General features: G+C 42.6%; 1 protein-coding gene across 1 annotated transcript in view; it reads left to right on the forward strand.

The window, feature by feature from the left end:
• Positions 1-1,100: 1,100 nt before the first annotated feature.
• LOC310808743 (chemokine-like protein TAFA-1) overlaps positions 1,101-23,117 on the forward strand; it is a gene marked incomplete at its 5' end in the record, with an annotated part of 23,015 nt that continues 998 nt past the window's right edge. The window contains 2 exons of the mRNA XM_083675808.1: positions 1,101-1,242; positions 21,224-21,364. Of these exons, the coding sequence (XP_083531934.1) occupies positions 1,101-1,242; positions 21,224-21,364 (283 nt within the window). The remainder of the gene's footprint in view (positions 1,243-21,223; positions 21,365-23,117) is intronic.

Consider the following 23,117-nt stretch of genomic DNA (forward strand, 5'->3'; position numbering starts at 1 on the left):
ACACAACACTGAGAACAAAAAACGCACAAGATGGTCAGAGAGAAGTCACTGGAAAGACTTCACTTAAACCTTATCTCCTTATCTAAAACAACATCTTTACATGAGACACCTGCTGAAAAGCTCATTTCCCTTTGACATTCTTATTTTGAAATAGATTATTTTGTAATTTGTTGAAGTGAATCTCATTTTAATCTCAGCAGGCAAAACCTCTGCACACATTGTTTGTTGGCGGAACAATCATTTGATAGGGGCAATTATTATTTCAAATACTGAATCACACTAACCCTTACACTATCCCTGGGACATGCCTAGCCATGGATTTTCACATGTATGGATCTCTTATCTAAGCAGCTTGCGAGATATTACTAGTCTTTTCATTTCCCCTCCTTTTCTGTCACTGTCACCGCACTCTGATAGAGGCAGACACAGGCAGAAAAGGCTTGGCAGCCAGCTGCCTGCGAGCAGGAGAGAAATCTTATCTTTTTTTTATTTCTAGTTTTGGTTTTAAGGCAAGAGCGAGCGAGACTCAGGAGTTGAAGAGAATCAGGCTGTCAGGGGAAATCTCAGCTGCATGGAAAAAGTCCCGAGGGATCATTCCACATTTGCTGCGTTGCAGCTCAGGGACAAGACAGGGAAGAAATGAAAATATGAGCAGTACAAGTGAGCAGTTGACAATTATATAATCATGATGTAGTCTGCAATGAATATATGACGACAGCAAGGGTTAAGTAACAGGAAGACGTTAGGTCAGTCAGGACAATGTTCTTGGACAAAATTCTAGTTTTTGTCTCTACTTTTAGATACTAGAAGCTGTACATTTGACTGCAACTCTAAATGTCAGGATACAGTACAAAATAGTGTTTCGATTTTTTTGTGACAGAGAGAGAGAGAGCGAAAGAGAAAGAGAAAAAGAGAGAGAGAGAGGAGGGAGGAAGAGCAAGAGAACACAGAAAGACAGAGACAGACAGACAGACAGAGACAAACAGACTTATAAAGACAGAGACCATTAGACCGTGTTGACTGTGCCCCCCCACCCCTACCCCTACCCCCACCCCACCCCACCCCACCCCCCGCCCCCCTCCCTTCCTCCTGCCTAGCAGATGTGTCCTGTCATGTCCTGGCTGCTCTGCGTGTGCATCTGGGTCAGTGTGACTGCTGTTCAGCTCTGCCAGGCCACCTTCTACGAAACCATCCAACAACACCATGTGACACGGCCGGGACGCACCTCCATTCACATGATTGGTGAGTCTCTCAGCCCCAATGTCCCCTATACTTCTACCCCTGTGTTGTTGTTTTGTGCAGGGGCGGCTGGTGGAGGTAAAAATTCGGAAGGCGGGCTCCTTGTTATGGATGGAACGGAATCAGGAATGGTATCTTAAACACGTGTGTCGATACCAGTCCTTATTCCGTTCCATCCATGCATTACAATGAGCCTGTCCTTTGATGTCTACCCCACCTCTGTTTTGTGCCACCTTTGAGCTGAATGTGGGTCTGTCCTTGTCAGTTTTAGAGTACATGGCTTTGTCTTATTTTATATATTCTTTGCATGTGGGGGAGTAGCAACAAGGGACAAGGTTGCACCAAAGGATGATTGTGTCTGCTCAAGAAGTCCTCTCTCCTGCAGCACAGCAGCTGAATTTTCATTTGGGGGTAACCCTGAGGGACAGCGTGATGTGATGTTCGCCAGTATTTTCAGTCCTTGCCGTGGATGGTTGTGTGCTTGTTGCTGTATAAGATAGTCATGAGCTAGGGGGAAATAAGCCCCTAGTTTATCAGAGTATCTCTCATTGAGATGGCTGTGCTATCTGCGGGAGCATCATGCTTTGATGAAGCCATTAGATACTAATGGAACACTGGCTAACAAGCTGGGACTAAGCACCCATTAGTTGGCGTGCCCTTCGCCTTGTTTTTGGTTTACTCAATCTGCAAAGAGGCTTCGCTACTGAAGAAAGACAGTGAGAGAGGCAGGGTTGTTAAGTCGTTTAGGCCTACCGTACCGTATGCAGGATCTTAAAGTACTATTTACTTTATGGTTGCTTTCTACTGGTACAGTCGCTCACTGTTGAGGCATGAGTTCATTTTCGATCAGACTGTTTTCTCTCATTATAATGGTTGTGGTACGTTGGCAGAGGACTCGAATGCACAACTCGGAGACAAAAACTTAAATCCAATAGAATAGTCTTTACTGTCAAAAAAGGTTCGGTACACAGGTAGGCAGTCAACGGGTAGGCAGATAATCCAGGAAGGGGGTAGGCAAAGCAGGATTTGGTACACAGGTAGGCAGTTAAAAAAAAAAAAATCAGGCAGATAATTCAAAAAGGAGCTGGCAAAAGGCAAAGTCAGAAAGATTATCAGAGATCAAAATAACCAGGAATACCCAACACTAGGAAAGGACGTTGGAACACTTGACACAAGGTGCAAGACAAAGTGGCACAGCGACAGGGGAACACGCAGACTAAATATACAGGGAAGGATGATGAGGAACAGGTGAAGCCAATCAGGGCAGGGTAGACAATCACACAGGCGGGAAACACACAAGGGAAGGTGGTGAAGTGTCTGAAACGAGAGACAAGGTGAGGAACACAAAAATAAACATAATAACATGAATAACATGAAGACAAACATAAACTAAGGAGCAGGGCGAGACGTTACACTCATTTCGGTTTGTGAGATTCCAATCTCTGTGAAATTGAGCTGGGTTGAAAACTGGGGGGGGAAAAAAACGACAATTTTCAGGACACATGTAAGTTATGGATATTGTGAACATAAGAATTCTCATATGATTTACGGTAGGGGGACTGGAGGAAGTAACACTGCCATGCTGGTGTGGGTTGATGTTGTGAAGGCTTTGCTGGGAGCTGTGTCTGTGCTTTCAAGTGAGTGTGCTGCTCCTTAGTGGCTGTTCTATTTGCAATGCCCCTGTGTCACCATAGCATGTCAGCTGCTGGTTTTTATTCAGGACAATCTAAACCGCCTTTATTTCATCACTCACAGTCACACATGAGCATCGCATGTGCCATTAAACGCAACAACATACCACTGACGCAAAATCCCAGTGCAATGTACAATAGAAATACATTTTTTGAGAAGGAAAATATGGATTGTTTCAAAAGGAACATTGTGAAAATATAGCAAATGCATCATTCTAAATGTTCTTATTTTGTGTGACGACAGTATTAGGAGTTATAACTCTCTTAGTACACTTCACAGCCTTGGTGGGCCAGAAGTTTATGCTCAATGGGTTCAATCAATGGAGTCCTTCTGTGTAAATGTCATTCTACGTACATGAGACATTTGCAGCGCTTCAGCTAGGGTCTAGCAATATAAACACAGTAAATAGCAGATACTCATTGGGTTTGGTTCTTTTAAATGTTAAACTCTCCCTGTAGTGCGGTTTATTTTGAGAAAGCTGTTAGCCTGACTTGAGTTAAGTCTTTTTTCTTGCTCTCTGGAGTCCATGTTGAGACATCCCTCCTCATAAGCTTTCCTAAAAAGATTGATTGTGCCGCACTATAAGCTGCTAATTAGTCTCTGCTCAAACCCCCATGCAATGATAAAAGAGCAATATCCAATACAGCAATGGTTGGACATGGATGACATCTTTGTATGCTAGCACTTTACCTGAAGTTGCTTTTACAGTATACCTGTGTAGTAACACTGCAATTACTTGAGCACAGTAAGGTATTTTTCACAAACAATTTTGTTACGCAGTAAATCAGTTTTTTTTTTATTGTTCTGTAATTAGTGAGCTTCGTTTTACTTTGCTTAATTAGTCGGCTTGTTTCAGGAAGCCCAACTTTTGTCCTTGCTCATATGTATCCTCTTTCTTCCAACATTCCCGCTGCTACTCCTCCCACAACCTTTAAACTATTCACACCAATCCAACTTTAAAATGTGCAGAGAGGTGTCACTGGCTTCTACTGTAGTAGATTGAAGACCCTCCTCTCCCTCCCCACTCCCCTGAATTTACCCTCAGGCTCTTTGCAATTCGCAGAACCACACCCCTCTTGCAGTGCTGAAGCGGGAAACACCAAAGCAACTTAATATTCAGAAAACTCTCAATTAAGAACCCTGAAGAAATTGTTTTGATACTGTTCATATTGTACAACTCAACATGGGTTTTAATGATCACCAGAAGTGTACTGATCTTACTTAAAGATCTCACAGAATTCTCTCACAATGTAAACTTCTTCCCCTACAATATTGTACAGTGCTTTTAACCAGCTGAGCAAGCACACAAAGTTTCTGCTGAAACTTTCCTTTTTTAGTTACATATACTGTACAATAGAGTTATACTGTGCAATGCAATATGATACTGTAGTAATGGAGTTGTGTGTTTTTGTTATTGCAGAAGTAGAGTATGGAACCATTTCTGATATGGATCTCCTTGAGATGAGTGGCCATGTAAGGGATGGGTAGGAAACTGAAATAGGAATATGATTCTGACTCATTCAGTTGCGTGTCCCAAAAGATGTCTGAACATAATCAACAGGATCATGTTTGCTCAAGGGCCCTTCCAAATAATGACCTGGTAAAAAATCTTTAAGACATCAGCGCTTATTGCTGTTTTATGAGCTTTGTGATGTTACAGAGCAAATTACATTCTCTCGCTTAGAAATCAATCATTTGGGATTGTTGGCATACCGCTGTGCTCAGACAATACACTCTACAAACACTTCAGAGGGGGAGAGAGGGAACAGCACAACTTACGGACAAATTAGGAATTTTCATAGGGGAAATCACTCCAAAGTCACTCCAGAATACCGTAGTTTGGCTTGTCCTCATTCAAGGATAAATGAGATGCCAGTGGTATGAGAGGAGAATGGGATGGCTGCCTGGATTGACTGCGACATGGGGACATTTGTTCTGCGTTGTGTGCTGTGTGGCTGTTGGATTGGTGGCAGTATTGAGGTTGACGGGTCATGAATTGGTGGCAGAAAGGACATTGGTTGGGGGCCAAACATTGGGCCATTCATTGAAGCCAGTGACATGCCATGGGTTCAAAATGACTGGTATTACCACAGGAAATTGAGATCACAAGGGCTAGAGATCAGTTGTTTCCTTGCCAAAAGAAACTGTTAGGGTTGTATGAGTGAACAGTACTTGCTAGGATGTATGGGGAGTAGACCGGGGGAATGGAGTGCTGATTTGAATCGTATCGTGTAAATACTCATGTGTTAGAATTTCTCATGTAAACTGCCATTTGAGTGTGGCAATAAACCTCTCAACTCAATCAAAAACATCTTAGGGCGCAGGGTTATAAGGACATAGAAAAGAAAAACCCACACTCACTTGAATTACCGTGGTTATTTAAATTCATACTTGCAGACTGTTGCTGCAAGGGTGTATGGTTAAACAGCGCCTACACACTTGGTACATAAGTGCACCATATACTGTACTGCAGGATACTTCTGATCAGGGGAGGCTGGTGGGGGTAGAAATCGAAGGACATTGTAAAGCATGGAATGAAGCATGGTATCAAACAAACGTGAAGCCAGTGCACATGTTTGATATGATTACTCATTCCATTCATTACAATGAGCCCGTCCTCCAATTTCTACCTCCACCAGCCTCCCCTGCTTTGATATACACTCACTGAGCACTTTATTAGGAACACTATACTAATACTGGGCAGGGCCTCCCTTTATTAGGAACACTATACTAATACTGGGTAGGGCCTCCCTTTGCTCTCAAACAGCCTCAATTGTCGTGGCATTGGTTCCACAAGATGTTGGAAACATCCCTTTGAGATTCTGGTCCATGATGATGGTGCACTTTCAAACTGTCAATCTCCCGTTTTACCACATCTTGGATTCAGATCCGGTGACTGGGAAGGCCACTGAAGAACACTGAACTCATTGGCATGTTCATGAAACCAGTTTGAGACGACTTTTGCTTTGTGACATGGTGCATTATCATGCTGGAAGTAGCCATTAGAAGATGGGTAAATTGTGGTCATGAACCCTACCATCTGTGTGCCTCAGCAGAAATCGAGATTCATCAGACCAGGCTACATTTTTCCAGTCTTCAACTGTCCAATTTTGGTGAGCCTGTGCCCACTGCAGCCTCAGCTTTCTGTTCCTGGCTGACAGAAGTGGAACCTGACATGGCCTTCTGCTGTTGTAGCCCATCCGCCTCAAGGTTCGACGCCTTGTGCATTCTGAGATGCTTTTCTGCTCACCACAACTGTACAGAGTGGTTATCTGAGTTACTGTAGGCCTTTCTGTCAGCTCCAAACAGTCTGGCCATTCCCCGTTGACCTCTCTCATCAACAAGGCGTTTCCGTCCACAGAACTGGTGCATGAAAATCCAAGGAGATCAGTAGTTTTAGAAATACTCAAAATACTTTTTAGAAATACTCAAACCAGCCAGTCATTCCACGGTCAAAATCACTGAGATCACATTTTCCCCCATTCTGATGATTACCTGAAGCAGCTGGCCCGTATCTTTATGCATTGCGCTGCTTCCACATGATTGGCTGATTAGATAATTGCATGAATGAGAAGGTGTACAGGCGTTCCTAATAAAGTGTTTGGTGAGTGTATATTGTAACACCAAAATGCAGCTGACCATTGCTTCAGTGAGTGCAATAACTCACACAACAGTCAATTAAATGTCAATGGCAAGCACATTTTAATGCAGGTACAGCACTGCACATGTTCATGTGAATTGGGCAGGTTTTTGAAGTCTGTGTTGTAAAACAAGAACTCCAAACAACTCCCACTTGGCTTCACAAGTGATGACTTCCGCTTTGCCAGGTTACAGGCAGTATTCACTCACTGTTCCATGGGTGAAAACATTGAGTGAGTGAGTGAGTGTGTGTGTGTGTGTGTGTGTGTGTGTGTGTGTGTATACGTGTGCATGTGTGTGTATGAGCACACGCGTGCGTGTGTGCGTGTACACACCCTAGCTGGAGGATTCCTGAATAGATGATTATGTATGTCCAGTGAATATGAGGGAGTTGTCCTCCTTTCCCCCCCGAAGCCGTACTTACAGGATGCAGCGCTGCTCTCTCAGATGTGCTGTGGGCTTTTCTGTGTTCCTCTAGTACAGACGGTGCAGCTCGCTGTGTTACGGGTCGCATGATTCATAAAGTACTGCATTTATTCGGTGCAAGGAGCGTAAACAACGCACAAAAGAAAACAAATCATGTTTGTCATGCATGCTTGAGGGAATGGCTACAATTTTTAGTTTTAGGGTCATGAGTTTGCATCCACCCCCGACCATTTCCAACAGGCTACCTCAAAGTTTTACTTTGTTGAAAGTCTGTACAACTCCAAACAAAAGCTTTATTCTTCACTTTCAACTCACAACTCACACACAAATATTGAGCCTGGAATAATGTGCTGAAGGGGACTATAATGTTTTCATTGTTCAAGGGAGGGAAAGATAAATGTTTCAAATGCAAATTCTAACTTTGGAAGTGATGTATTTTCAGTTGTGGGAAGAGAGTTCTGTTGGTCTGAATGTGGAGGTGTCCTTATGGAGCAGCTGGTAGGAGCCTGGGGGGGGGTGGGGGGGGTCTCACTACCTTGTACTCTTACCAGTGGAGGCTAGTGGAGGTAGAAATCGGAGGACGGGCTCATTACAATGTTTGATACCATTCTGCATTCCATACCATACATCACAATGAGCCCGTCCTCCAATGTCTACCTCCACCAGCCTCCACTGACTCTCACAGTGCACTCTGCATGGGTTGGCTGAGCGGTCGTTTCCTAAAAACCCTGCAGGTACTTCAGTGTCTTGTTTGTTATTCATACGCACATGCATTATGTACAACTCAAGAGTTTAATTTGATAGTAGCTACAGAGTGGGGAATCTCCATCTGTAATTAAGCATTTAACAGCTATAATAATCATGATATTCCACCCTGAGGTCAGTTTCCCCAATACTTTGTAGCTTAAGGAGTATTTAATTTCTCCTGACAACCCAGCCGCAAAGCTGTGAGAGTGTAACAATTGTAAAATCCACTTCACCCACATTTGAACATTTGTCGGTTTTTATTTTCATTTCTCCCCCTGACATTTTTTTCTTATCAGCAGCATTTGATTATCCAACAATCATTCATAAAAGTTGTGATGAAATAGGCCTACTTGTCTGTAGCTGTAATTGAAGCACCTAAACCATATCACAGCCTGTCAACTGTCATCTCCACTTGTCTCCGATTATCCACACTTAAAACAGGCGATTACTCTGTGTTGTCAAAGGGCTCATGTTCAGAAAGGTCTAGTTGTTGACAAATGTTTCCAGGGCAACACTACAGTAGCTGTAGTGCATACAGTGAACAAGATAAATGATCATACAACATAAGAACAGTGAATAATGTGTTTTTCTTTCAATAAACTGTAATATGTTGTACATTGCCCTATTGGAGAAAGAAAAATCTCACTCTTTAAAAGAGTCTCCCTCATGCTTGCTCTCAAACAAAGCCTAGAATTGCTACAGTATTTCAAAAAAACAACCATGAAAAATAGATTTTCAGCCGTCGCAAACAAAGGTTGTATCCTTCTCCGCGCAGTTCTAGACACTGACAGTTTAATAGCCTTATATAATGTATCCTGGAGGCACATTATTTTGACTTACATCTCCCTCCCCCTCCCTCAGAGTTCCTCTCAGCCACGCTCTCTCTCTCTCACACACACACACACACACACACACACACACACACACACACACACACACACGCACAAAACACAAGCACAATAAAACGCACGCACACACACACACACACACACACACACACACACGCACACACGCATGCACAAAACACAGGCACAATAAAACGCACGCACACACACACACACACACACACACACACACACACACACACACACACACACACACACACACACACACACACACACACACACACTCACCAGTCTCATCCCAGCGTCGCTGCAGTGCCAATGGAAAGTGGCATGCAGCCTCGGCCCCAGACCATGCTACATCTGGAGCCTGCCAGGGTCACTTTGTCCCAATACTACCATACATGCCACTGCTACCAGGAACCCTAGACCAACAGCCCAGTCTATGATGTTGTACAGTATATACACTCACTGAACACTTTATTAGGAACACCTGTACACCTTCTCGTGGTGTAATGGTGTGGGGAATGTTTTCTTGGCACACTTTGGGCCCGTTAAAAAACAATCAATCATCGCTTGAATGCCACAGCCTATTTGAATATTGTTGCTGATCATGTGCATCCCTTCATAGCCACAATTTACCCATCTTCTAATGGCTACTTCCAGCATGATAATGCACCACGTCACACAGCAAAAGTCGTCTCAACCTGGTTTCATGAACATGACAATGAGTTCAGTGTTCTTCAGTGGCCTTCCCAGTCACCAGGTCTGAATCTAATAGAACACCTTTGGGATGTGGTAGAACGGGAGATTCACAGCTCGAAAGTGCACCTGAAAAATCTGCAGGAATTGCGTGATGCAATCATGTCATCATGGACCAGAATCTCGAAGGAATGTTTCCAACATCTTGTGGAGTCAACGCCACGAAGAACTGAGGCTGTTTTGAGAGCAAAGGGAGGCCCTACCCAGTATTAGTATAGTGTTCCTAATAAAGGGAGGCCCTACCCAGTATTAGTATAGTGTTCCTAATAAAGTGCTCAGTGAGTGTATATCCCCCATATCTTCTGTTACATTTGTTCTAATGGAGTTCTGAATAAACATTGAATTTTCTTTCAGGGGAGGAGAAAGATTGATTTACTACAATCGATAGGACAATCTCTAGGCCAAATTTTACAATTGTTACAGTTGCTTGTTTCATCTGTGAAATCATATGTTGGCACACACAACGCACAACTTTTATGTGAAATGCCCTGATTATGTTCAATACATATTATTGGATTTGACTATATTCACCATGTTCTACTTTATGTATTTATTGGACTGAATATGAATTATTCAGTCCATGTTTTGCTTGTGGATATTTGTCTTAACAACATTTAATTGAAGCATGTACATGCAGCACTGTTTGATGGGCCATGGTTTGTGGTCACAATGCTTATGTGCAGAATGAATTCCTGTGGCCTACAACTTAATTAATTACCCAACAATCTTTTTCCCATTACTGTGCAAGCTGTTCACAGCCGCAGACACTCCTTATGAATTCCTATGCATTAATAACCATACTTCATCCCTCCTACTATCAGATACAGTGGCTGTTGGCTGGGGGGGCTCTCCAGGAACTCACAAACACAGAAACACAATTGAGGAATTGTTTTGCATGCCGGCGTGCCTGGCTCCAACCACAGAGAAGAGTAATCCATCAAAAACTGGATCCAACCGCCCACATGTTGTCGGCTTATTCAATCTTATCATCCGAGAATAACAATTTCAACATGCTTTTCTCTACGCCCAAGTGTGAGGAGGGAGTTCAGCAGAGATATGTTCTTCCTCCGTCTGAATTAGGGTATAATAGGTTTTAATCCTGAGTCCTCAGATGAACCTGCTATTGAACAGATTATGCCTCACTGACTCAGACTGAACATGTTGATCCACAGTCTGATGCGTCCATGTTGTGATAGCCATCATCTGCAATATCTAGTGACATGATGATGTCAACAACAATATGTTGTCAACCATAGCAAATTCAAACAGCATTTTGCTGATGTGACCTGGCATTTTGAAGGACACCGAGGGCTATATTTTAACGGCATGAAAACCAGTCTTGGTGCAAACGTGGGCACTGGCGGGGATGCTGGGGGTGTGTCTGAAATATTACTGTTATTTTCAAGGCCAGAATTTTCCAGCACAACTGATGACACCTGACCTGCTCGTTGTCATGAACACGATTTTATTACCACTACTCCTCACATCTGAGAGCAGGTGACACAGCGCTCCAGCACCGTGGTAATTGCCGCCCACGGTGAAATCGGGAAGCGGACTATGGATAGGCGTCTGTCCGCTCGTTTGTATGTCACCTGACACGACTGAGACAATTGATGAAACTTGGGTGAACGATGTCTTACCATACAGACACGGCATTTACGGAATTGCACTGATTGGTCCAGTTTTTATTAAACTTGGGTGACCGATGCGTCTTGCCATAGAGATCTGATGTTAGGAGTTTTGAACCGATTTATCGTGTGTAAGTTTTCAGCACGTCTGAGAAGCGAGGCTTGCTTGAAGCAGCGTAGTTTTATGTTTAGAATCTATTTACCTCTGCAGCGAGAGCATTGTAGAGGCGTAGATGCAGAGAAATAAGGACACAATATCAAATATAAATTCACAAATAACCTCAGTCATCCTAAACTAAGTAGGAAAATTGCACAAATCACCCTGCACACACTGAAAGGTTCGGTATTGCATTTTAGGCTTATATAAAAAAATAAAAAAAAAGATAAACAGTGTTGACACAATTGTAGATACAACTACATCAAATGACTTTAATTAAAACAAACATGCACTTTGGTGTTGAGGTTGCAAGAAGGTATCCTCCTGTTATGAAGTGGGGCCGATTTTTCTCTTTTCTTTTTTTTAAATAGCATCCCATTATGAAATAAAGCCTCCTTTCTTAGATGGTCTCTATGCCATGACATTCTACATAGGGGATGATGTATTGAGAACAAGTTCCAAAAAATAACCCTCTATAAATTCAGGTAAGTAGTCAATGAATTTGTTATATACCGACAATGCAACCAAAGGCATAACACGTTTGAAGATTGAACTGGATTAGAACAGGTAGTTGCAGACAACCATAGATGAGGCTCTTCTACCAGTGGGTGGAGAGGGATGGGGCGTCCAGAGATTATGAGTACAGTAACAAATTTAACGAATCACTGCTCCACACCATTCTCTCCTGCCATGTAACGCTTCCCTCCGCTGAGTTGAAGTACTGCATAACATGCAGAGTTCTTGCTGCCATCCCCACGCCCAGACCTGAGTCTGCATACACCCCTCTGTCGCTGCCTCTTCCAAAGTCTCCCACCTGTATCACCCGACAGCGATAATCAGCATCTGCTAGAGCTAGTAACACTAGAAAAAGTCTTTTCATAATTAAAGAATTGGCTGTTTGACCGCGGTGGGGATTGAATTGTCATGTGCTTTCCATCCCAGCCCCCCAATACAATTAGGAAAGTTCCATTTGTCTCAGAATCCCTGCACAATCTCCCTCCATGTCTCCTCTGATGGAACAGGGATGTGGGTGTCCAGCATTAATTTGACAATGGCCTCATAGGTCATGTATGCAGAGTCAGCCACAGTCTTTTGTCCCAGACGGTAGCTGAAAGCCAGACTTACAAAATGACTCACCAGAAGATAGGAATCTGTGGAGAGTTAAATGCAGTCAATGAACATTCACATGAACATTAATGTTCATGAATCACCATGTCATATAGAACTCCAAAGTTATGGAGTTTATTCTTCTTCACTTGAAAGCCAGAATGTAAGTGCACATAAATCAAAACAAAAGTTATAGCAGCAGTATTAATACTGAAAAACATTGTTTTATGTTGATGTTTCGTACTTCATTATTCATCCAATTTGTATTGTTACATTTGGTCTAGTAGGATTGTTATTTATGGTAACTCATATCTGAAATGTCTAAATTGATTGAGCTTTAATGTCAATGTAGGACTTAAATGTTTTATGTTATTTCCAGCTCCAAGAGTAGCTTGGACCCAGGGAGCTCCTATGTTGACTTCAGGGACCCCATCGACCTCAGTGGAGTTGAGGAATCTGAGGACATTGAACCACCCTCAAGGTCCAGAAGCTGCACTCACTCCCACACCAGTAGCTCTAGGACACTCCGAGCCATTGGGCTTTCAGTCCTGTTCCAGGTTCTGTAACATCGGGAACTAAAAGAAAAAGGGCCATATCACCAGATATGGAAGACTGGCTGTTTGACATCGTCCGCGACCATCCACCAAAACCCCACGTGCCTGATGATATGATATATCGCTTTGCATTCAGTTTGGTGCCTGGCATGAAGCAAAGATAGCAATGCTTAATAGTTGCAGGAAGTCAGCACTACAATACAGCCACATCTGCGAAGTGAGGCTCACTTGAAGCAGCATAGTTTTACGTTTCAAGTCTATTTTCCCCGGCAGCGGGAGCGTTTGCAGCGAGGCGTAAATGCAGAGAAATAAGCACATCATATCAAAGATAATCTCCATCATGCTAAAACTAAGTAGAAAAATTGCAAAAATCACCCTGCACACATTGAAAGGTTCGGGATCGCATTATAGGCCTGTATTACAAAAAGATCAACGGTTGACGCAATTCTTGATGTCATGCAGCTATAGGCTACTTCAAACGATTGAAATTTCAGATCAGTTGTGGAGGTTTCAACAACATAGCCTCCCGTTATGAAGTGTAGTCGAAATCATTTTCAGATAGCTTCCCTTTATGAAATATCGCCTATTTTGTCATCAGATCAACATTTGAGGCAGCGCATCTCGTCTCGCTCTTAATGCAGCACCCTGACAACTGTGTGAACGGAGCTCTGACGCTACGCCCTCATTTCTGTGTTGGTGTAATGCGGTAAGCCTATAGCCTAATGAAGTTGATTGGCCATGGTGGACAGCGTGTTCACTGTCTTGTCTCACCTGATATTGCTGACGGAAATTGCCAACACCTGCGTCCGTTTTGCGCTGGCTGATAATAGAGCCCAAAAGGTTGCACATGAACATCGTGTTCATGAAAGTATCGGATAAACGTCTGGTAATTTTGCATATAAACTGCAAATACCTTTCACAGCAGTTGATGAGATGTTGATATCTGAATAAAAATAGAATGAGTCCTTGAATGAGTTTCTGGATAACATTAATTTCTCATGATACCGGTGTCAGCTCTAATCAGTATTACACTCGCAGTATTGTGAGTAGCGTGTCCCAGTGAGACAAGGTCAGGCCCTGTATGCATCCCAGACATAGTCGTTCAAACTGGGTTGTCGTAGCTACAGTATAACAGCCAAAAACGAACATAATGTTCAGATTTAGTTTATTTTTTCTCCCTGCTGTGTCTGTTCATCATCTCTGAATGATACTTTGCCCCCGGCTCCTTTGGCTTGGCTTATTCTTAGAACATCACAATGTAAATGCAATGTTGTTACCAGAGTAATTACAGCATTACCCTCAATTGTATGAGAGCATTCGGATGACTCAATAAAAAAAAACAGTCTGCCCAAAAGTTCTATTTTTTTGTTGTATTTTTACTTTATTTCTTTACAACCTTTATTTCTCCAGATTTGTGTCATCGAAATCAAATACCCTTTTTAACAGAGCCCTGGTCTTTATCAGATGATTCCATGCTGAGCCTTCCTTATCCCTTTTTACTATTCTAAAAGCTTGACAGTGGTATGAAATTCATTATCATTACTTAGACCTCATTAAATTGGAAAAGAGCATCTTGAGCTTCTAATTGGTTCCAAGGGGGAGGGTGGTATGAGAAATAAGCAAGGTAATTAATACTGGGTGTATCAAGCTCCATTGGAGCTTTCAGGGTGTTATGCCCCTAATACCTCCTTGGTGTGCTACAAGTCTTCTGGCATACTTAAAACTGCAGATCCAATTATAGCAGGAGCGGGGTCCAGAGGTTGGGCCCCATGCAGAGTGAGGGAGGCGTGTGATAGGAACGAGTGGTCTATCGCAAAGACGGCCGTTTCCATCACGGGAAGATTGATTGAGTTGGGTTGGAGTATCAATTGGGCCGGCTAACGAGACATCGTTTGTTATTGTTTCATATGGAAACCTTAGACCAGGGCTTGATGCAAAAAAAAAAAAAAAAAGAAACGCAATTGTGTGGACAAAGGAGGACTGATGCTGTCCCTTCAGCCATTACCATATAGTATGTATACTAGTAGAGCAGTGTTATACTGATGGCAAGACTGCATCGTCTAAATAGATGGCGTATGCAATGTGCTTGGGGCCAACTAGATCAAATCTATGCTGTATGCACAATTAAGATAATTGAACATTTTGATTATGTGGGACATCTCTGCCCAACACTGGTAGTGTACTGAATTAGCAATGAACCATTTCTATCAACTCCAATTACTAGCATTGTCACTCAGTGTATCTTACTTAATCATTCCTACCCACCCATGAGAGTACATGTCATACTGTATGACAGGTCATTTAAACATTGTATTATACATTATTACACAGTGCACATGTTGCATGTATTATTATCCTGCATAAATCACACAGTCCAACACTGAGAAGAACAACAGTCAGATCGGAGCTTAGCAGCTGTTCTTTGACAGACAGCTCTTTGACTAGTGCCTATCATATTCCTTTCTTCAAGCAGAATGTCGCTCTTTCATCATGGCAGATGGTTATTCTTGGACACTTATCAGTCAGAGAAAGGGCTGGATGGACAGACTGACAGAGCTTGACATTTAACAATGAATGTTGAAGGGGGTTCTTTATTCAAAAATATCAAACTCAGAATTCACCACCAGACCATAAATGACCAACATGATGTATGTTTCTTTTGTTTTGTTTTCTGCATACTCTATGTGTTTCTCGTGGCATATTTCCAACTATACAGCACAGTAGTTTGCTGTCACGCCCAACAAGGCACACATCTCCACCCTAGAACTAAATCACCATGGGCATTTTTCCACATAAGGGTCTTCCTTCTCGAGAATATCATTTCATGCCCTTGATCAATACCAGGGGTACAGCAGCATGGGCCTTGCCACATGTGACAGCTGAGGAGACGAGCTTTGAGGCTCACATGCAAATGGGAAGCCATTCCCTTTCTTTGTCTCTGGTTCCTCTCTTCCATGCAGTTTTCATGCATCTTAAAACAACACAGCAACCTTCTCCCAATGGTTATTTTGCATTTCAATAAAGTATTGCCCATCTTCAGTGGCCCACTGCACAGGACCAATCTTATACCCCCTCTTGTGTTGCAGTGACAGTGCTTCCAGCTATATTTCATGAATTTCCCTGCTTTTATTTTTCATGGGCCATACATTTTTCAGAGTAGCAATTGATATTTTTCTTCAGCCAAGTGTAAATTGTGCATACTGTGAAAAAAGACATGGCTAAATTTAATCCAGAGGGGGGATTCATTCTCCTCTCTGGCTGAGAAAAGGTAAACACACACGCGTGCGCGTGCATACACACACGCACAGTGAGAAGCTTACAAGTGCTGTTATCCAGGCCCTGTTACTCCAGCTCTACGAGGAATAAGAACACTGGTGCCAGTCATTATAAGGAAATCAATTAATATCTTAATCACTTCCTCTCTTAGACAAACATGTTCTGATTGGACAACATACTGTTCATACAACTGTCTTCCCCCCCCCCCCCCCCCTTTTTTCCCCCTCCCAGAAATACATTTGTCATGAGCTGCATACAATTTATCACGCATTATTTGTCTCCATGTCTCTCGCTTTCCTCCCAGCATTTGAGACTAGAATAACAATAACACTACAGGGACTTCGGATGCTGAAAAAAATAGGCCCTCAATCTGACACCACGTAGGCACATGTTTTGTGCCTCTCACGCTGTCTTCCATCTGCATTAATTTGACATTCTCTAATCTGGTTGTTCTATTACCCGTCAGTGACAGGCCTGTCGCTGCCTGCTGGCTTGAACATCTACACAGGGAACGAGCAGGGAGCTGTAGCCTATTATGGGTCACCTTGAACAAATCTTCCCATTTAATGGCGACAGGCTTGCAGCTCCAAAACACATGGACTGTGGTTTTCCTGAACTCTTGGAAATCGGTCCCGCTGTTTCATTAATGGGAGATGTTATACATACTGGAATGCCTGAGCTCAAGAGGAACATGGGGTTATAAATGGAACAGACAAGTCTAATATTGACTCAAAGCTGTTTGACACTATTTGACTGTCTCCATATTTATTGTCACTCATGCATGGGTGCTTCTTTTATTTTTGGGAGTAGGACTTTTGCAGAATGACGCATGGATAAGATGAGGAAGTACTGTACTCAAGATAGGGCCACAGAGGGGTCACCGGCTGTCAACTCCTGGAGAAAGCTATGTTACCTGCTAAATTGGACTCTCACGTTTTCCAAGTGACACACACACACACACACAGATAGACAGAGTGCTGCTATAATAATTCTGTATATTTTATTTGATTATATTTACTGTTTTATATTACTGTTGCTGTTTATATTTTATCTATTAACCTTACATTCTATTGATGATGTTATAGAGCTGCTCTGCTTCAGGCTTTTTGTTGCATTGTATACTTCAAGTAATGACAAATAAACAAGACTTGACAGACAAACACGTACGCACACCCGAACACCCACCCACACACACACACACCCACCCACACTCTGACACACACACACACACACACACACACACACACACACACACACACACACACACACACACACACACACAGTACTGCACAGCACAGGACAGATGGTGAGAGAACAGCATAACCATTGAGATACAATACCTGCAATCAAATCCTCCAGGGACTGTCCCACTCTCTGAGCTCATTACAGTTGACAGCAAGTCATGGCATACTTATTGCATAGTGACATTTCTATTGAGATATACCGGCCATTTCCCTCTGTGCAATAGCCGCTTCATCGCTTGTGAACAGCCGCTTATTGGTCCCATATGGCCTCTGTTCACTGTCTATTAAGCCGAGAGCCCCAGATTCACACAATTTCAGAACCTCAATGTTCTGTGTCATTCTCATGCATGGTTAGACTCTACAGCATGTACCTCTAAACTAAGGCTCAAAATCAATAACTGGTTTTCCACTGGGTCTCGCTGGATCTCAGCACATGTCTAATTATTTTGGGAGAGAGTCCACTTATCCTTAGTTATCCTCCAATCAGCGACTAGTTTTACCAGTGTGTTGTGACCTGTCCAATTAATGATGTTCTAATTACAGTGTTAAGTGCTTAATTGCTTTAAATGCTGCCTCTGCAGACATTTAAAACCGGAGCTCCCAATCCATCTCCACGATAGTGAACGATACAGCATTTATCTCCCTTAGGTGCGACAGATTTGTTTTGTATGGATACTGTCGCAGTCCAGAACAGTGTCTTATCTTCCCCAGAGATAGGACTCAGATACTGTATGCAGTGAAAAACAAAAGTAGCACAAAGAGTTCAGTGAACCTCCGCTGACACACAATCACTTCCAAAAGGTTAGTGCCTCCACAGCTAAAAAAAAAAAAGGCACTGACCTGTTGTATTCAGACTGTGTTGACACCTCCGTTCCTGGCAGCGCCAGCGGTTCAGAGTAATGTAAAGGTAGGGATAAGGGTAGTAAGGCTGCTGAGCAAGGCGAGAAACACAGCAGACTCCTCTCTGTTTCTGTCATACCCCCGAACCCCTGGGAGGATGATCGCTGTGGGATCCTGCACCCTGTCACTCAAAGCAGCAGCAGGAGGGACAATAAGGAGGCAGGAGCCGGATCATTAGGTGCAAAATGTGCTTATTATAGATAGAGAAAGAGAAGATACACTCACACTTGCTGTGCTTTTAAGAAAAAAAACTGTGTCCGTGTATGTTGTATCAAAACTTCCAATAAATATACACAAATGCAGGCAGACAGAAAGACTGGCAGACAGGCATGTAGCTAGACAGACAGACAGACAGACGCACACACGCATACACACACACACACACACAAACAGAGTTAGATCAAAAGTAATTTGTCATTTGGGCAGCTGACTTTGTTCACAGTCATTGATAATGGAGGGGAAATGGAAATAAGAAAACAATTATATCCTTGCATGACTCCAACCCCCACCTGATGAGGCAGTTTTCATCTCTCCAGCCATGTCATTCTCAATCTTCCACTGAAATATTCATGGCAGAGAGACGGTGGTCTTGGAGCACGCAGGTTGCTGCAGTCGCAAAGCTGATGAAGCCAAGTGTGAGCTTAAAGAGCTCTCATCAGTGTTGCAATACTTTTGTTTAAAGGCATCAAATACACCTGCCGGCTAGAAATACCTCAACTGATTTGCATTTTTATTGGATTTTAATGTATTCATCTGAGGTGATGATTTCCAAATATAGCGTTTTCCAGACTCAAGTTCTTCTTCTCTGTTTGCTTCCTCTCAACAAGCGGTAGAGTTCATTCTGTTGAGTAGTGTGTTTTTAATAGATCAAAGGAGGAATCTGGGGCTGTCTTCTGCAATTAAGAAGCTGCATTAAAGAGAACAAACCCCTGTAGGCTGTTGTTTTTAACTGATGCCCTACTGCTTCCACGGGTACATCATGATTAACATTGTGCAAATATGCCCTGCTGTTACACACCAGGCAACAGCAGGCAGCAGTCTCAGAGACACAGGATAGAAAACATTTCCAACATGCTCCATCCAAAGGCTGTTGACGTTTTCTAAAACACTTCTGTAGCCTCAAGACATGAGAACCCCGTGAAACTCAATGAGTTGCTGAGAACTGTGGTCAGACAATTGGAAAGCAATTTCTATCCCCCTCAATTAAAACGTTGGCAATTACTGTTATGTTTAATCATTCTATTAAAATATTTCCGCCCATTAACCCCTAGGCTGTCTCCAGCTTAGCTTCCTGCACTGCTGCTATTATTTGCAGTGAATTCGTAGTCGACCTCCAGCAGACTTGTACAACTCTCCAGAGAGAATGGATGGAGAAATGTACAATTATTTATTTCACACACTGAAAATTGAGAAAAATGTTTGCATACCTTGGGTGAAGTGTATCACAAATCCTAAAATTGGGCTTTTCCAGGCTTAACTTGTGATATCCCAACGGTGATACTTTGCAGTCTCTTGGTGTATTAAAAGTCCTCTAGTGAAAACTTGCTAATGAACTAATGAAGGTGAGACAAGTGGGAGGGAGGGAGGGAGGTGGGCATGCGTGCTTTCCTTTAATTCAGGGGTCAGGAGGGGTCAGGAGGGCCCTTTTTGGATAATCTCTCCAGTCTCTGACATGATGGCTCAATTATTTCACTCCTCACAAGCCTCAACTTAAACCCCCTTAATACTAAGCTTGTTTTTGACACTGACTCTTGAAAATTGGGTTGCAGATATCTTATGAGACAAATCAAAATGTCTGCCTAGTTGTAAAGTATGTTGGCTGTATTTTGTGGATAAAGCACAGAGTCATAGATACAGTATGACCATACCATGTGTGTTACTAATTTCCAGAGTAATAGGGTTAGGGTAATAACACTGTTATTACACAGGTATAGAGCAAGAGCAGGTATCATCCATGACATTATAAACTCTCCCTGTTTCTTGTATACAGGTGATTTTTCTTGTATTCTTGTGTAGATTGTTGCTGTGTTGAGTATATTAGGCTAAGGTGTTGCTGTGTTGACTTAGTGCAACTGGGGTGTTGCTGTGTTGAGTATATTAGGCTAAGGTGTTGCTGTGTTGACTTAGTGCAACTGGGGTATTGCTGTGTTGAATTAGTGCAGCTGGGGTATTGCTGTGTTGAATTAGTGCAACTGGGGTATTGCTGTGTTGAATTAGTGCAACTGGGGTATTGCTGTGTTGAATTAGTGCAACTGGGGTGTTGCTGTGTTGACTTAGTGCAACTGGGGTGTTGCTGTGTTGAATTAGTGCAGCTGGGGTATTGCTGTGTTGAATTAGTGCAGCTGTGTTAGTGCAACTGGGGTGCTGTGTCGGGCATGATTGGCTGAGGTGTAGAGGACTCTGAGGACAGCAGTTGGGAGGGGCTGATTTGCAGGTGGGATGGGCTGATTTGAGGGGGGTTGAGGTCCTCTGATCCTCCAGGCAGAGTCAGCCAGCCTTTTGATATTGACAAGGACCATGATATTCATATGCAGGGAAGGAAGACCCCCTCCGGGCCTCTAATCCTGCAAATAGATCTGTCTCTACCCTCCCTCTCTCTCTCGCTTCTCCATCATGACTTCACACACCATGAGCCTCGGGGGCCTCACTTACTCAACGCACATAAAACACAACACCAGTTAGTCTTGTTTATGTTAAATCTGCCTGACGTTTTAATGGCTGTCATGTGTAAAAAAAATGTTTTTAAAAATCCTGTGATTACTAACATGAAAACATTTTTATCTAAGTCGATATTGCAGAGTGCATAGCTGGCTAGACAAGAAAGGCCACAACGACAACAACAACTTGTTCGAGGTCAGATAAAGTAGCATGGAACAATTTAGCTTTAGACTACAGAAAACCATGATGCTACGATCCAACATCTCCCAACTACAATTGGTTATTGTCCTGACAATTATGCTAATTGAGAGACTGTTCAGAAATGTCTTTCTGTTTATTCATCTTTTGTCAGAGGGGGGCACATGTGAGGTGATCGCTGCTCACAGATGCTGTAACAAGAACCGCATTGAGGAGCGCTCCCAGACGGTCAAGTGTTCCTGTCTGCCAGGCAAGGTTGCAGGGACCACCAGGAATAAACCCTCCTGTGTCGATGGTGAGTAAGAGGAGATATATTCAACCTCCAAGGCTGAGCCGCATTCAGGCAACTTTAACGGCGGTACAGACAGATTGGATAGTGAATGAATTAACAACAGCTCTGAAATGATTGCAGACGTCGTCAATCATGTTAATAGCCGACGCATGTGCCCTGCAGTAAGGTTTTGTTGAAAGTGTAACATTCATATTTGTATACTGACTGTGACATAAGCTTGACAAAGCTAAGAATAGAATACGGCATTGAGGTCAAAGTCCTTTGATATGTGTGTATGGATTGGGTATGTATTTAGAAATAGATACCAGCTATATTTACAATTGCTCTTCAAGCCAAGCGTTTTCAAAGTCGCCCCAACAATGCCTTGTCCCAGATAAGCACAGATTATTAATACCCTGCCATAAGAAAGGAGTCGCGGTAGACAGCCTAAAAAGTATATGCTACGGTAATCTTTAGGTGTATGCACCAAACTGAATTCAACAGATAATTCTCAGTTTACGCATTTCTGTTTTACAGATGTATGAGAACTGTTCTCTAGACTTTTATACGTAGGCGCTGTTGATGGAACTCATATTCCAAAGTTATTTCATCTGTAGAGTTCCTCCTGGGTACTGTTCAAACTGCAATATGTCATGTTTGTGAATTTATATTTCTTATGTTACCTCAGCGTCTCCCAACAGACTTGAGGTAACATATCTCCCCTTCAAGATGGAGAGCCGCATCCCTTTCTCATGAGGAGACATACAGCACCTGAGAGAATGTTGTAGCATTCTAGAACATATGTGAATGTATCAATAGAATATATGATCCCAGATGGTTTATTTATTGTTCTTTATGGAGTTGTTATTGAATGCTAGATGCACCTATAACCTTGGTGAGATCTGGCTCTTGGCAACAGACTGCTTCCACTTCACTATCTCACTGCGAAAAACAGGACCACCAGCTGATGTTCTCCAGGGTGTTAATATGTATAATATGTATCAGTGTACATGATGTGAAAAAAGATCTGGTGTATCATATATAGTAATACATATTTAACACCATGGAGAGAATCACCTGGTATTGTTCTTGTAAGAGACAAAAACACTCAAAGAAGAGATCAAAGGGGCAATCTGAGATTGTCAATTTTTACTTTAAATTAATGATATATAGCCATTGAGTATTGAAGAATATAACATATAAATGCCTAATGAGCTGAGTTCAACTGTCTTACCCCATCAGAATCCAAAATATTACATTGTTTTATTGCATCATTTGTAAACATTGTAATTGTAAATACACACTGTATAGCTTCAAAACATGTTTAAAACGATAATTTTGATACCATGGCTGGTCAGTCCTTGCATCCATAGCTCAGTCTCAGAATTTGACAGTGGATATATTTCTCCATTCCCATCCCCCAAAGAAAGTGGCTGGGTGACTGCTTTGTTGTTGTTTGAATCCCAGACTGCCCCTTTAACTAAACTTGAGGGCATACACAATGATCTCATTTGTGGCTTTATAAATAGCTTTTCTGACTGATGGACTGTTGATGAGATCCGGTGCTAACATCTCTTGTGAGGACCCATTGGAACAGCATATCACATTAAAATGTTTCTCTGCAGTATACCCAATGTCCCACCTTCCTCTGTGGGTCTTTAGATTCAAACCATTAGGAAATGTCGCCTCAATTACTGAGCAGAGTGATAGCATTTGAGGTCTGTGTCAAGGCTGACAGGGTATTTACCTTTGCCAGACTTCTGAAATGTGCTACCCA

Source organism: Argentina silus (genome assembly GCF_951799395.1).
Source record: "Argentina silus genome assembly, chromosome: 8".
Lineage (NCBI taxonomy): Eukaryota > Metazoa > Chordata > Actinopteri > Argentiniformes > Argentinidae > Argentina > Argentina silus.